General features: G+C 43.9%; 2 protein-coding genes across 8 annotated transcripts in view; both read right to left on the minus strand.

The window, feature by feature from the left end:
- Positions 1-821: 821 nt before the first annotated feature.
- Positions 822-7,086, minus strand: LOC131696575 (zinc finger protein 653-like). 3 transcript variants are annotated; one of them, XM_059007903.1, is made up of 9 exons: positions 6,763-7,086; positions 6,232-6,272; positions 4,795-5,034; positions 4,267-4,371; positions 3,678-3,792; positions 3,477-3,588; positions 3,001-3,115; positions 2,142-2,241; positions 822-1,599 (listed from the first exon to the last, which is right to left on the minus strand). In XM_059007903.1, the coding sequence occupies exons 1-9, from the start codon at positions 7,074-7,076 to the stop codon at positions 1,380-1,382; spliced, it is 1,362 nt and encodes a 453-aa protein (XP_058863886.1). In that variant the 5' UTR covers positions 7,077-7,086; the 3' UTR covers positions 822-1,379. The 3 variants fall into 3 exon arrangements, with proteins under 3 accessions (XP_058863886.1, XP_058863887.1, XP_058863888.1); XM_059007904.1 differs by lacking the exon at positions 4,795-5,034; XM_059007905.1 differs by lacking the exons at positions 822-1,599; positions 2,142-2,241 and adding an exon at positions 2,387-2,491.
- Positions 7,087-11,181: 4,095 nt separating this feature from the next.
- Positions 11,182-15,504, minus strand: part of LOC117401943 (dedicator of cytokinesis protein 7-like) — a 57,357-nt gene continuing 53,034 nt past the window's right edge. For all 5 annotated transcript variants that reach the window (XM_059007907.1, XM_059007910.1, XM_059007909.1 and 2 more), the window contains 4 exons: positions 14,018-14,161; positions 13,341-13,447; positions 12,973-13,140; positions 11,182-12,201 (listed from right to left, as the gene is read on the minus strand). In XM_059007907.1, the coding sequence (XP_058863890.1) occupies positions 12,159-12,201; positions 12,973-13,140; positions 13,341-13,447; positions 14,018-14,161 (462 nt within the window). In that variant the 3' untranslated portion in view covers positions 11,182-12,158. The remainder of the gene's footprint in view (positions 12,202-12,972; positions 13,141-13,340; positions 13,448-14,017; positions 14,162-15,504) is intronic.

A 15,504-nucleotide genomic window follows, 5' to 3' on the forward strand; every position in this document is an offset into this window, starting at 1 on the left:
ATCCAGCCAGACACATCGTTTGCGCCGAACCCCAGTTGAGATTTACATTGGTCTTCCTTGAATAACATTGCTTGAGGGATCTTACTGTTGCACGGTTGCATGGTTGCACACAGAACACAATGCATCCAGAACAAAAAAGTGAAAGTCGCTTACTAGTGTATTGTGCCACTACTAAGTCTGTGCAGCTAACGTTTCGAGCAGGCACCACACGTAGAAGGTACGTTTTCTTAAAGGAAATTAAACATAGTTAACGACCTTCCCTTCGCTCACAATTTCTGAATTTACTTTTAATACATCTTTATATACAATTACACCTGCATCGAAGGTGCGTTATAAATCTAACAGCAAAAGCACAGCAATCAAACTGCTTCTCTTAAGTTTCCTTTAAAAAAAATAGCTCCCTTGGTTAATACTGTGACATATCCACAGCCTACCTCTGTAAAGCGCTGTGTGTTGGCGGTCCACTATGAAAGGCGCTATATAAAAATAAAGATATGATTATATTAATATATATATATATATTGCATTCACGCGTCCAAATACAGCCAGCTTTCTCAGCCAGTGTTGCCGGATTCCAGACATCGTTGAATATTTTCATAGTTTTCATGAACGTACAAAAAACATTTGATGGCGAAAAAGAGTTTCAATATTTTTTTTGCAACATGTAGAAATGTTGAAAAAAAACCCACGCCTCTTAAAAAAACAAGCTCTTATGAAAAAAAAAAAATTATAATTATATATATATATATATATATATATATATATATATATATATATATATATATATATATATATATATAATAAGAGCTTTTATATATATATATATATATATATACGTCATGAACCCCAGTACCGAAGACACTGGAAAAAGCCATCCCAGTCAATGTGAATTATTATTTTTTATAAGAACATAAGAAAGTTTCCAAACGAGAGGAGGCCATTCGGTCCATCTTGCTCGTTTGGTTGTTAGTAGCTTATTGATCCCAGAATCTCATCAAGCAGCTTCTTGAAGGATCCCAGGGTGTCAGCTTCAACAACATTACTGGGGAGTTGGTTCCAGACCCTCACAATTCTCTGTGTAAAAAAAGTGCCTCCTATTTTCTGTTCTGAATGCCCCTTTATCTAATCTCCATTTGTGACCCCTGGTCCTTGTTTCTTTTTTCAGGTCAAAAAAGTCCCCTGGGTCGACATTGTCTATACCTTTTAGGATTTTGAATGTTTGAATCAGATCACCGTGTAGTGTTAATACTGGCTTTCCCGTGTCCTTACGGGGGCCAGAGGGAGGCGCTCTGAATAAAACAACAAAAATGGATGCTTTGTACGTTGTGGGAAATGCTGTCTTGGTGAAGTGCGATGCGAGTTGAGTTTTGGGGGGTCTCCTAGGAATCGGGGGGGCTGTGTGTGTCCCCCCTCCCCTCTCGCTCAGTGCTCTCTGGGTGGCTCTTCAGCTTGTGGAACTTCACGCTCTCCGCTTTCTCGAACCCCTTTCCGCAGAGCTCACAAGTATAGTCGTACTGCACAGCAGCAGGCGTGTGTTTTTTCTTCATGTGCCAGTTGAGAGATGCCCGCTGGCGGCACTGGAACCCACAGTACTGACACCTGAATAGGACGAGGGGGAGAGAGAGAGGGAGAGGGAGAGAGGGAGAGGGAGAGAGAAAGAGAGTGAGAGAGATTGGGAAGGGGGTTATATTTCTGCATATCAAATGGATAAAATGCATGACTTTTTAGATGTTGTTTAAGATGCCTAATTATTATTTTTATTATTTATTTCTTAGCAGATGCCCTTATCCAGGGCGACTTACAATTGTTAAAAGATATCACATTATTTTTACATACAATTACCCATTTATACAGTTGGGTTTTTTACTGGAGCAATCTAGGTAAAGTACCTTGCTCAAGGGTACAGCAGCAGTGTCCCCCACCTGGGATTGAACCCACGACCCTCCGGTCAAGAGTCCAGAGCCCTAACCACTACTCCACACTGCTCCACACATTAAAGCACAAAGCGGTCTGACATTTTCACACAGGAGTGTGTCTATATCCCTGATTACGGAGTGAAAATGTAAATTCTCACCCCCTGGCCCCCCCCCCCCCTGGTCCCCTGTGGTTGGAGGGGAGACACAGACAGACCCTCTACTCACTGCAGTGGAGTCTCTCCTGTGTGAGTTCTCTGATGCACCTCCAGATGGTTCTTGCGTTTGAAAGATTTGTCACAAAGCGTGCAGGTGAAATCCCGGGTCTCTAGAAACAGCAGCAGGAATGCGTCAGAGCACAGCAAAGCGTCTGCTCGCTAAACTTTCTTAAAAAGCAAGAGAGGCTTGAAAATGTCATTTTCTTCCATGTTTTTACTGTGCCTCTGTTTAAGATGTTTGCAATCAAGCTGGTACAGAACTGTTTAGCAGGCTATCCTTGGCAAAATCCTAAATTACCTTCACACTGTAAATTGCTAATTGCCTCCAGTATTGCTGAGAATCTCAGCTCCCCGGCTGATCTAAATTTAAAGTTAGTAAGGAAAGGCATTCAGTTTTCTTGCTCCAAGGTCTCGGAAATAAACTTCAGGAAGAACTGAAACTTCGTGTTTTAATATCTCTAAAGGAATCTATGTAGCGGAGACGTGTTTTTCTTTTGGCTGGTGATCCTAAATGTATATTTTTTTGAAATTTAACTGGTTTTTATTGGTTGTGCTCATTTGAATATATATTTTTTTTGTATGATATATCACTTTCTTGACCAGGTCTCCCTTGAAAAAAGAGATTGTAATAATAAAATACAGAATATCTCCTACTGCAGTGTCACCCATTCCAGGTTTCACTATGAGCTGGACTAGCCGCACAGTGTGTACAGGTAACAAGCCCAGGTGTGTGTCTTTTTAAACTCCTAGTAGTAAAACCAGGAACGGATCAAACTGCTGTGCAACGGGAGTCTTATTTCCATCCCTGAACTGCTTAAAAAAAATAGGACAGCAACACAAGAGTTCTGGAATTTTAACTCAGAGTATACCTGAGTGGGTCACCATGTGGCGCTGAAGATGGTTTAGCAGGTAGAATTTCTTCCCACAGCCAGGATGGGAGCAGACCTCCGTCCGGCCCTTCTTGTGAACGATATTCACGTGGTTCTGAAAGAAAAGACGGAACATTTGAGCTGGCAGTCGGGGGGAGGGTCTAGTTTCACACTCTCCAGTTTATAACTAAGAAGCGTTTACTATGGCATAGCAGTTTCACTGGGGCTAATCAAGCTCGTAGCAAAACCTGGAATGGGTGAAACTGCTATGCAATAGGAATCTTATTTCCAGCCCTGAAAAATATGTCAAAAGTTAATTACTCCAAATGCAAGTTCAATTAAAAGACTTATTTCCATCAATGTAATATAATGCTCCCAAGTTGGGCGATTAACTGATCACTGAACGTAAAAGCCATATGCAATCAATAATCAATTTACGATGGATCGTGGCACCTTTACAAAAAAAACCCACACACCCGGTAGCTTTTCACTGTCACATAGACCTGGCTGCAGCCCTCGTACGGGCAACGAAACGTCTTGATGGTACCGTCCGACTCGATGTACAGCCCCTGCCCGTGTCTCTTTGGCCTAAGAGAGAACAAACAGACAAGGTCTTAGAAAGACATCGAGACGCAGCTCGGACAGGCAACAGGCAGCTGCGTTTCTTCACCGGTTACCTCAGCGGTGCCGGGTCTTGTATTTCGATGGTGGTGATGCTGTCCGAGTTGCAGTCAGAGCTTTCTGCCTCAATCAAACCCAGGCTTTCACACACGGGCCGTTTGGCGTCAGTTTCTGCAACGAAAAAAAACAGAAAACGTCTTTAAAATACAGAGCAGAGCTCGCAGGAAAAGATCTAGACCGCGTGCTGCCCTCGCAGCGTAGCGCTTTTTGATATCGCGGAGTGCAGAGCAGTCGATTGTAATGTCGGTATCTGCATCATGGTTGCAGAGCTCGGCTTGGAAAATATCTTTTTGCTATTGCAACGTTGCAGATCTGAGCTTTGCATGCATATCCTCTTCCCCCAAGTTCAGCATATTGGTTCTGTAAAACTTCTAGATAATGAAATGGGTTTTTAGACATCTCTCAAGGCGTACATTTAAAACATTTTTTTTTTTCAGAATGCCAAGTTAAATACATGTAAAATCCCTGCAGTCTAATCTAATCAATCGAAATGACTTTTGTAAGTAGTTTGGTTCCTTTTACTCGTGTCCCTGCATTAATACAGTCTTTAGAAATCGGAGGAAAGCTGGGCATTAGTTCAGTTACCTTGAGTGCAGCTGTCTGATTGTGCTAGCAGGGCTGGATTGTATGAAACAGCATCACTCTGACACTGGTGTTGCTGGTTCTCTGTGGCAGAGCCCTGGATCAGAACTGGAAGGGAATGGGAACCAGCACAAGGTTTACTGATTGATCAAGTCAAACTGAAGCTTAACGGAAAGGAATCATTGTGAACACAAATCCAATCCTTCACCCCCCCAGTACTATTTATTGGTTGTAATTTTAAAAATGATTACTGAAGAGCTATTTGTCAATTACTTAAAGAGGAGATCAAAAGAAAAGGTCATATTTTGGACTGGACTGGACTGGAGGGAGCACCCTTTCTCTTAGGGGGGTGAGGGAGGGAGGGAGCAGTTCAGTCTCCATGTCTCAAGCCTGCCCTGGGCTGGAGGGAGCACCCTTTCTCTTAGGGGGGTGAGGGAGGGAGGGAGGGAGCAGTTCAGTCTCCATGCCTCAAGTACCACTACGCTGCTACAGTGCTGGAAGCTGTTATATTTTTTATGGCGTGTGTTGTACCATCCTTGGTTGTTTCCTCCGGGTCGATGTGGCTCTCGTTCTCCAAGTCGCTGGCCTCCCTGTCCGATGAGGAGAGGTGCTGGTGGAAGCCGTGTCCTCCCTGGCACTGCCACAGCGCGCTGGTGGAGAAGCCCAACCCCGGCTCCAGGGATCGGAGCTGCGGCTCGTGAGGACAGGTCAGCCGGTGCTCCTCGTACCAGCTCACCAGGCTGTGCAGACAGTTCACATTGCACTGCTCCCCTGCAGGAGACATGGAGCATGTACTTGCTGTGAGAACAGTAACCACTTCACATTGCACTGCTCCCCCTGCAGGAGACACGGAGCACGCACTCGCTGTGAGAACAGTAACCACATCACATTGCACTGCTCCCCCTGCAGGAGACACGGACAGCGCACTCGCTATGAGAACAGTAACCACATCACATTGCACTGCTCCCCCTGCAGGAGACACGGAGCACGCACTCGCTGTGAGAACAGTAACCACATCACATTGCACTGCTCCCCCTGCAGGAGACACGGAGCACGCACTCACTGTGAGAACAGTAACCACGTCACATTGCATTGCTCCCCCTGCAGGAGACACGGAGCACGCACTCGCTGTGAGAACAGTAACCACATCACATTGCACTGCTCCCCCTGCAGGAGACACGGAGCACGCACTCACTGTGAGAACAGTAACCACGTCACATTGCACTGCTCCCCCTGCAGGAGACACGGAGCACGCACTCGCTGTGAGAACAGTAACCACGTCACATTGCACTGCTCCCCCTGCAGGAGACACGGAGCACGCACTCACTGTGAGAACAGTAACCACGTCACATTGCACTGCTCCCCCTGCAGGAGACACGGAGCACGCACTCGCTGTGAGAACAGTAACCACATCACATCGCACTGCTCCCCCTGCAGGAGACACGGAGCACGCACTCACTGTGAGAACAGTAACCACGTCACATTGCACTGCTCCCCCTGCAGGAGACACGGAGCACGCACTCGCTGTGAGAACAGTAACCACATCACATCGCACTGCTCCCCCTGCAGGAGACACGGAGCACGCACTTGCTGTGAGAACAGTAACCACATCACATCGCACTGCTCCCCCTGCAGGAGACACGGAGCACGCACTCACTGTGAGAACAGTAACCACATCACATCGCACTGCTCCCCCTGCAGGAGACACGGAGCACGCACTCACTGTGAGAACAGTAACCACGTCACATTGCACTGCTCCCCCTGCAGGAGACACGGAGCACGCACTCACTGTGTGAACAAATTCAAAAGCGGTTCATGCACTCACTGTGAGAACAAATTCAAAAGCGGTTCATTATCTAGTATCATTAGTAATTTAAATTATTTAACAAAAATAAATAAATAAAGAAGTTTAGATAAATTACATTTTGCTGTAAAAACTTGTAGAAATCAAATCTACAGGCGACTTACCTTGTGGTTTCCCAGTATATATCTCCCATATCAGCTGTTTGCTAAAAGACATCAAAAAAGAAGATTTTTAGGTCTGCAGAACACACACGAATAAAAAACTCAACAGACAGACTTCGAAACACTTTCTTTATCCTGATAGGAAGTATGCAGATGTAGCTGGAGTCGAAAACAAGCTCTTTCATGGACAGATTCCGCCTCGTAAGGAAAGATGACGCCACGGTAGTATTAACGCTACCTGACACCTGCATCCACATGCCTCTCTTCACCAATAACTGAATTTGCTACAGTAATGTATTTAAACAAGACCCCCCGTTGCTTAGCAGTTTGATCCATTACTGGTTCTAGTAGGAGTTTAATAAGACACGCCTGAGCTTGTTAGCTGTATACGCTGTGGCTAATCAAGCTCGTCGTAAAACCAGGAATGCGGTGGCGCCGCTATGCAATAGCCTTATTACCGTCCCTGTGTTTGGACATGCCCCGGCCAGCAGAATGTTTTAAAGGGAGCGGGCAGGTTTCTGGATTGGAAAGTACCCGTATTTCTCCCGGTAAGTCTCCCCGTATCTGCCCTCCAGTTTGAGGAGGTACTGGGCAAACTCGCTGTCACTCCAGTAAGGGGTTCGTCGTCTCAGTTTGCACCAGAGCCCGTGAGTCTCCCCGAGATAAACCCGCCGCGCATCGTACTTCTTTCGTCCCTTCAACCGCCGCGGGGTGCGAGCCCAGTCAGGGAGGCGGGGCCGGCCCCGAGGCCGGTTCAGGTAATCATAAACCGGCCGGACAGAGTCCCGGTCCAGCGTCACCTCCACTGAGCAGGTCGCCTCTTCTTTGACAGCAGAATTCTCAGCCATTTTGGAAAGCAATGTGACCTTACCGGAAGTGAGTCAGTTTGCTATGTCTGAGAGAGGTGTCCGATGTGACCTTACCGGAAGTGTTGCGGTCCGCTCCCTCTTGTGGAGAAAGCCGTTTAACGCAAACCAAGCGAAGTGGGTTTGATGTTAGAGTTTATATTTATTCACTGTGTCCGAGTTTGCTGCTGTTTCTTATTTATGTATTTGGGTTTTTTCCAACTTTTTTTTTTACCACATGATGTACCAAATTAATATTTCTTAAAAAAAAGAAGCTGTATTTATTTATGTAAATAAAATATGTAAAATTTGATACATTGCATTTTAGACTTCTGCGGTTAACTGAATTGTCTTTCAACTGAGGATAATGTCACTTTAATGGGTTAATGACATTTTAAATACTAAAACGTGGCTTCCATATGAAGAACGCCTCTCCAGGCTTAGCCTGTATTTGTAATTAAGCAGAACCAGGCACAGCTGCGTCCGGCTCGCAGCGTGAAGAGGGGTGATCCGGGGACGGGGAAACCACGGTAAGAATGTCTTCCAGTTTTTGCTTCAAAATTAAGAGACAATTACAAAGTCAACTAAGCATTATTTTAGCTGGACGGTCCGTGGTCCGTGGGGTGGGCGTTTCGACACTTGCCCACAAGAAAAAGGTCGACTGGGAACTATAAACTTCCATTCATACATAATTTGAAAGTATTGGTGTGTATGCAGGCAAAATACATGCATTTTTCAATACAAAATACTCAGGAAAAATATATCCAACTACAAACTACTTTGATAACACTGTAGTGTATTTAATAAAAAAAATTGAATTTTATAAATTGAATAAAACAAACCAATATTTTCATATCCTCCACAAAAATTCAGTTTGGTAAATACAGCCACTGCAAACACAGTTCACACGCAACAAGTTTCAAGCCACGTTAAGCTAACACGCAATGGGTCTTGTTTTCTTTGGTAGATCGGGCGCTGTTCGTGTTACCGGGGCATAAAATCTTTTATGGGATAATATTCTGTATCCCATAAAATTCTGCATCCCCTACTGCTTACAGCAGTGTTGGCAAGTCTCACGACAAAAAAAAAAGCGGCACTGCCGTTCAAAACAAGCCCAAGTGGGGATAGGAGGATTATAAAATTCGAGACCTGACAATTAAAGCGAATTTCCAAGCCCAATTCCGCTTATTATAAGCGGACTGGTATTGCGATTCTCCGCTGGGCGTTTCATTCCCCCCTCTCACGTGATACTGGCACATCAGCAATGCCGTTCATCCCGTCTGTTTAATGGGCTGAAGCCGGGCTGTGTTTGTGCACATGCGCAGTAGCAGCCAGCCGGCTGCCTGGACTGGCTATGATTGGCTTAAAAATGTCTCGCTGGAGCGCAGCCGGTTAGCGAGCACGGTGAGCAGCGCGCATGTGCAAAGACAACCGAGGCTATACATGTGCATAGTGTGTTAATTTGTGGAAAAACAGAAACAACTTTTAAGCTGTTTTAAATATTAAAATAACACATTTGTCTAACTTTTTTTAAGTTAATGTTATTTGTCGTCTTTGTTATTTTCACAGTTTTAATCTGCTTTTATCTTGCTCCGCCTGTGTTTTAACCTATGCGCAGTAATATCTGTGTACGGCAATTATTTTTTGGTTAATTTAGCGACCACTAGTGCCTGTTTGGCGTAATCGGTTATTAAATATACCGTACAGGTTATCTGTATTGTAATGTTAATATAATATTTTGAATCTTGTTGATAGCCGCGTCAGTTTTTTTACCAAGTGTTTTTTAAATAACTTTTTTTTAAAGTGTTTGTTTGTAGCTGATCGGTATTTTATTAGGTCTATATAAATTATCGGCTGGGGGGCTGGGGCTGGGGCTGGGGCTGGGGCTGGGAGAGAAACAAACTACGTCATTGTGATTGATTTAGAATCAAGGACATTCGGCGTTTTTTTAATATCTTTGTCTTATTTCAACATCTCACTTCTTATATTCTTCTTATTGTTTGCGTTGTGTATTCCCTCTTGTCTCCACTGTCTATGTGCTGTTGATATTGGGCTCCTCTCCCCTCGTCTGTATTCCCTGTAGTTGCGGGTTCGCTCTGTCCCTGTGGCACTCGATTAGCATAAAGGGGCGGAGCTAAGTTATAAAAGGGGGCGTTGCACGCTCATTGTGGTTTACAGGTTGCTTAGAGGTGGCTTCTGAATAATGCTTTGAACCTGAAAGCAGCGTGTTGTCTCCTTCTCTTCTGCCTCCTGCGTGAAACGCTGCATTATCTTAAATCTTGTTCATAGCAAAGTCAGGCTTTTTTTCTTGGTGTTTCTCAATTATTATTTGTAGCTGATCTAGTCTTATTAGGTCAAACTTATTTTATCGCTTCCAACAAGAAACGGATCCACTAGTCAGTGCTTCTACCAGTGAGGTTGCCCCCTGTACCCCGCCCCCTCACCTGCATCCGAGGTGTGAACACCCCAACATTTTGGTCACTGGCCACTACATTTTGATAGCTATCTGGTGGAGTATTATGCCAATATCAGACATCAAACCTGACCCTTTATAATAAAGAATTGGTTAATTAAATATAGTAATTGCTGTTTTCCTTGGAGTGGGTAAAATCCAGGATCTATCCTTACTTTTTTTTTATTTATTTCTTAGCTGATGCCCTTATCCAGGGCGACTTACAATTGTTACAAGATATCACATTATTTTTACATACAATTACCCATTTATACAGGGGTTTTTACTGGAGCAATCTAGGTAAAGTACCTTGCTCAAGGGTACTGCAGCAGTGTCCCCCCACCTGGGATTGAACCCACAACCCTCCGGTCAAGAGTCCAGAGCCCTCACCACTACTCCACACTGCCGCCCAGCGTAATATAATGATAAACCAGTGAAACAATATTTCTGAAAAGGAGATAATACACAGCTGTAATGAGAATCAAAGTCAACCTCACTCTCAACTGAGCCAGCCACAGAGAGCTGCTTCATGGTGCTGTAGATCGCTCAGCAGTACTTGAATGAATTCTTGGTACACAGTGTAGGGGCTGACGCACTGACTGGGTAAGATTTTGGACACATTTCTATTGTGCCTTTGACACATTAAACTGTTCAATGCTGTCCTTACAAAAAGGCAGATACACAGTTCAACCAAAACAAGTTAGTTTTTTTTTATTACAAAGCAATACAAATTACACTGAAACTGCAAAAAAAAAAAAAATAATAAAAACATTCAAGAATAAATAAAACAAATGATTTAAACAATCTTAATTTATCAGCAGTCAAGTGGTAATGCACACACACAGTATATAATTATATAGAACCACAAGAAAGCAAAGGATAATGAAGAGATTGAGAGTTACTTCAGTGGTGTCGTGTCAGGAGTTGAATAATCTCATTTTCGCTGTCTCCCATTCACAGTCTCCAGGTAATAAGACACGAGTTCTGTTAAAACAAAACCGTGCAACAGGAATCTCTCCGGGCCCCGCATATAAAACCATGCACCTGCGATTCAAAGCACAGGGCTTTGTTGTACAATACAAAATTCCTGCTGCTCTTCCCGAAGTCATTATCGCATTTCATTTATATGGGTTCAGTTGGTCCCCTGATATGACCCAGTCCACCCGGGGATCAGTGAAATGAGTCTTTGGGTCATTCTTTATTAAAAGGATAAATTAGTGTCCTTGATAGAAAGAAAAATAAAGTCTAAAAACAAAAATACTAAAATCTGTACAACTTAAATGGAAATGTTGTTGAGTAATCTGGCCCCCCTTTGTGACATAACTTCAGGTATCGGTCTAAAAAAAAAACTAAAACTAGCAGTGAAAGTGACTTCTTCAAAGTACACAGTGTGATGATGTGAGAACATACATAGTTGGGTTCTCCCTATATTAATTTGTCAGACTCCTTCATTCTCCAGCACAGTAAACGTGCTCCAGTAAATGCTGGACGCTGTCACTTTGTTGTCCAGCACGGCCCTGTAGAAGAAAGCCACTGTCGTTCTCTCTGTCGGTTTACCGTTTCGTTATTCCTACAATGCAGCCTGGAGTGTAAACGCAGCTCTGTGCCCAGCACTTCATAATGAAGCTGTGCAGGGAAGCAAGTCAAATTTTGCCGTTTTTGTGTTTTTTTTCAAACCGAGTTGTAGTAATGTTTTTCCAGTTAATATTTGGTTTGTAAGTGTTGTATGCAACGCGTGACTGAATCCTATGTAGCGTCGCGACCTCACGCAGCGACGCTTCTCTCTGTCCAGAACCTGGCACCGCCCATAGCAGCAGCCGTGCCTGTACGCATGAGTGACTGTGCTTTCATGAGACCAGCGTAGTGCTGTGGGCTACGCAGGTCTGGAAACGGACGGGTCCCTGATACAAGCAAGGTAAATCAGAGGTGATCGGGTTAACTCAAAGAAGGAAACAATTTTTGTCAGCAAAATGGATGGCAAATCAGTTTAAAAAAAACAGGTATTTCACTATATAATACATCTACATCGGTCATCAACCTGGAGTTATATATCAGACTAATGTGTTTAAGTGAAAGCCTCACAAATTCACCTTGCAATCTAGATTTACATATGCAGTGTATATATACACACACACACACTTGTCTATGGTATAGCTGGCTTTGGACTGGATTGCAGGACGGTATATTATTGCAGTGGCAAACAAGCTAGAAACCCTGAGATAGTTGTAAAACCTTGCAGGACTCCGTGGGGATTTCAACAGGCAGGTACGGTTGATAGAATCTCCATTTGGTTTTCAGGATGAGAATGAAGATAAAGTCTGCGTTGCAATCCTCTCCCTGCAACACGCTGAGAGATAATGACGTGCGCGTTCAGGGCACTCTGAATGCGTGCGCTTCGTGACTCAAATGACCAGGCAGCGGCTGAAGCAATACAAAAATACTGGACTTTCCTACTTCCAAAAGAGGCACTTTTACATCGAACCTGAATACTTTCCCAGCTGTGATTTAATAAAATAAAAGTAAGTTTCTTTTTTTTTTTTTCCTTCTGTTACCTTTCCATTACACCCCCCCCCCCTTCCAAAAATAAAAGTCCTTCAATCGTAGTTTTAAAACGTCGACCAGTATTTGCTTTCTCAACCCTCCACTCTGCGAAGGCTTGATCTGTTGAAGGAGTTCCTACAGAAGAAACGGGAAAAAAAAAGAAATGTGTTTTACAACAAACTTTCGCTTGGATACAGAAGCAGTGAATGCTGACAGGAAGACCTCCTAGCTCTACTGTTTAGGTTTAATTTCCCCATGCGATTCGTCCCAGCAGTCCCCCCCACCTGGGATTGAACCCACGACCCTCCGGTCAAGAGTCCAGAGCCCTGACCACTACTCCACACTGCTGCTCAGAACTTAGCTTCATAAAGTGGAAAGAAACCTGCCGAATAATGTGACGTTAACATATTGGATTGCACACCGCTTTGTAATATTCCCATCTACTTAACTGAAAAAATTTGACATTCTGAAACATGAAATACTGCTGCCAATATTATTATTTGTTTATTTATTTAGCAGCCGCCTTTATCCAAGGCGACTTACAGAGACTAGGGTGTGTGAACTATGCATCAGCTGCAGAGTCACTTACAATTACGTCTCACCCGAAAGACGGAGCACAAGGAGGTTCAGTGACTTGCTCAGGGTCACACAATGAGTCAGTGGCTGAGGTGGGATTTGAACCGGGGATCTCCTGGTTACAAGCCCTTTTCTTTAACCACTGGACCACAAAGCCTCCTATTGTATTTTATTAGTATTTGCACTTACTGTAAAACTACATTACTTAAATATTAAGCTTGCATTGCAACCCTTTACTGCCCTGTAACAGCTGTACGTCGCCATGGATTAAGGCACCTGCCAAATAAATAATAATTAATAAGTATTATTAATTATAATACATATTCTCACCTGTGGCTGGCGTGTGCGATGAGGGGCTTGTAAAGCTGTGGGATCTTGTGGTTTATGAGAGGGTTCAGCGCCTCCTTCAGGCGATTGTAGTTCCTCTCCATCTCGCGGTGGTACTCCTTCTGGTCCGACCCAATCAGGGTCTTGTTTTTCCTCAAAGCGTCCTCGCACCTGAAACACACAGCCGCTGGGTTAAAGCTCCCCTCCTCCCCGCGGCGACGCCTCTGAACCCTGAATGTTCGGAGAGGGAGGTACTGTGTGGCGTACGTCACATACTGCCCCCGACCCCAACCCTACCAAGCTGCTTCTGCATTCAAAACAGATTCAAGTTAGGGCTGCAGCTCTTAAAATAGCTCTCCACGCCCCCTCACCTCTTGGTGAAGTCCTTGAAGCAGAGCCTCAGCTTGTTGTGGTGACGGTACAGTTTGGGGTCGTCTGGGATCTCAGTCAGGAAAACTTGGGCCACTTCCAGCGGTCCCTGGGAAACATGAGAAAAGACGGAGCATTTTAATTCCATACCATAACGTCAGGATATCTCATCTGTAACTATAAAACACCAAGGAGTTGGTTTCACAGATTAGCAGTAAAACACGGACCACTCAATGTTGCAAAGTTTTGCATCACCCTATAACTCATTTTGCTTCATGAAGTCGAACGAAACCCTGCTGAATAATGTTACGTTAACATACTGAATTACACACCGCTTTGTAGTTTTCTGTATGCTTAACGAAAAAACTGACAAATTAAAAAAAAAATGCACCTGTTCGAAATCTAACATTATTAAATTAGTCATTTAGCAGACGCTTTTATCCAAAGCGACTAGGGGGTGAACTATGCATCACCAACTGCTGCTGCAGCAGAGTCACTACCAAATAGACCTTGGTCTTATGTAGGCAACTGGGCCACAGCTGTAGACTTGTATAATTTTCTTTTAGCGTGAAGCGAGGGCTGCACTGCAAATAAGCTCTCGGATCCTTTTCAGGGACGGATCGCGGTCAGATCTGCCCCCTCCAGTGCTCACTGCGGAGCGGGCAGCCCTGCGGAGTACCTGGTTCACAGTGGTGCCCACGCTCCCCTGAAGAACCATCTGCAGCATCTTTGCATCGGCGGGTTCCTGGTGTGTGGCGAAGGCCAGCTCCTGCGTCTTCTTCTGCATGTCCTCTATCGCCACCTCGATGGGGATCAGGATGATCTGGAGAGAACAGAACAGGACCTCAATCCTCTCCACACACAACAGGACCTCAATCCTCTCCACACACAACAGGACCTCAATCCTCTCCACACCCAACAGGACCTCAATCCTCTCCACACACAACAGGACCTCAATCTCTCCACACACAACAGGACCTCAATCCTCTCCACACACAACAGGACCTCAATCCTCTCCACACACAACAGGACCTCAATCTCTCCACACACAACAGGACCTCAATCCTCTCCACACACAACAGGACCTCAATCTCTCCACACACAACAGGACCTCAATCCTCTCCACACACAACAGGACCTCAATCCTCTCCACACACACAACAGGACCTCAATCCTCTCTACACAGAACTGGATCCCCCCCACACAGCGGCACACAGGCCTACTGCCAGCAGAATGACATGCTTATATTAAAAAAAAAAAAAAAAGAATTATTTAGCAAATGCCTTTATCCAAGGTGACTCGCAGAGACTAGGGTGTGTGAACTATGCATCAGCTGCAGAGTCACTTACAACTACGTCTCACCCGAAAGACGGAGCACAAGGAGGTTAAGTGACTTGCTCAGGGTCACACAGTGAGTCAGTGGCTGAGGTGGGATTTGAACCGGGGACCTCCTGGTTACAAGCCCTTTTCTTTAACCACTGGACCACACAGCCTCCCTATAGTCAATATCGCATCACCGTACAGAACGAATGAATTTTTACATCGTAAAGTTCGAATGAAACCTGCTGAATAATGTGACGTTAGCGTATTGAATTACACACCGCTTTGTAGTTTTCCCATATACTTAACGAAAAACTGACAATTGTAAAAATGTAACATTTTGAAATCCTGTGGCGTAGTGGTTAGGGCTCTGGACTCTGGACTGGTGGGTTGTGGGTTCAATCCCAGGTGGGGGACATTGCTGTTGTACCCTTGAGCAAGGTACTTTACCTAGATTGCTCCAGTAAAAACCCAACTGTATAAATGGGTAATTGTATGTAAAAATAATGTGTAAAAAATAATGTAATTGTATGTAAAAATAATGTGATATCTTGTAACTGGATAAGGGCGTCTAAGAAATAAATAATAATAATAATAATAATAATAATAATAATAATAATAATACGGTTTCCGGTAGACTTTCACAATATCATTTTTTAGTTTCTATCATTATTGTTAAATAAATTAAAATAGATAAAAAATTAAGTTCTATATATATATATATATATATATATATATATATATATATATATATATATATATATATATATATATATATATATGTCTCAATCCAAAAAATTCTAGGCGATGCAAAACTTTTGGCCAGAGCTGTACCTATGACACGGA

The sequence above is a fragment of the Acipenser ruthenus genome, chromosome 36 (assembly GCF_902713425.1).
Source record: "Acipenser ruthenus chromosome 36, fAciRut3.2 maternal haplotype, whole genome shotgun sequence".
Lineage (NCBI taxonomy): Eukaryota > Metazoa > Chordata > Actinopteri > Acipenseriformes > Acipenseridae > Acipenser > Acipenser ruthenus.

Bases quoted from the DNA above. Each gene is read 5' to 3' on its own strand.
- LOC131696575 (XM_059007903.1), bottom strand. From the start codon at position 7,076: ATGGCTGAGAATTCTGCTGTCAAAGAAGAGGCGACCTGCTCAGTGGAG. The intron at 3,793-4,266 runs GTAACTGAACTA...TTTTCGTTGCAG, and splicing joins ATCAGACAGCTGCACTCAAG to AAACTGACGCCAAACGGCCC. The intron at 3,116-3,476 runs GTGTGTGGGTTT...CTTTTCTTTCAG, and splicing joins TGACAGTGAAAAGCTACCGG to AACCACGTGAATATCGTTCA.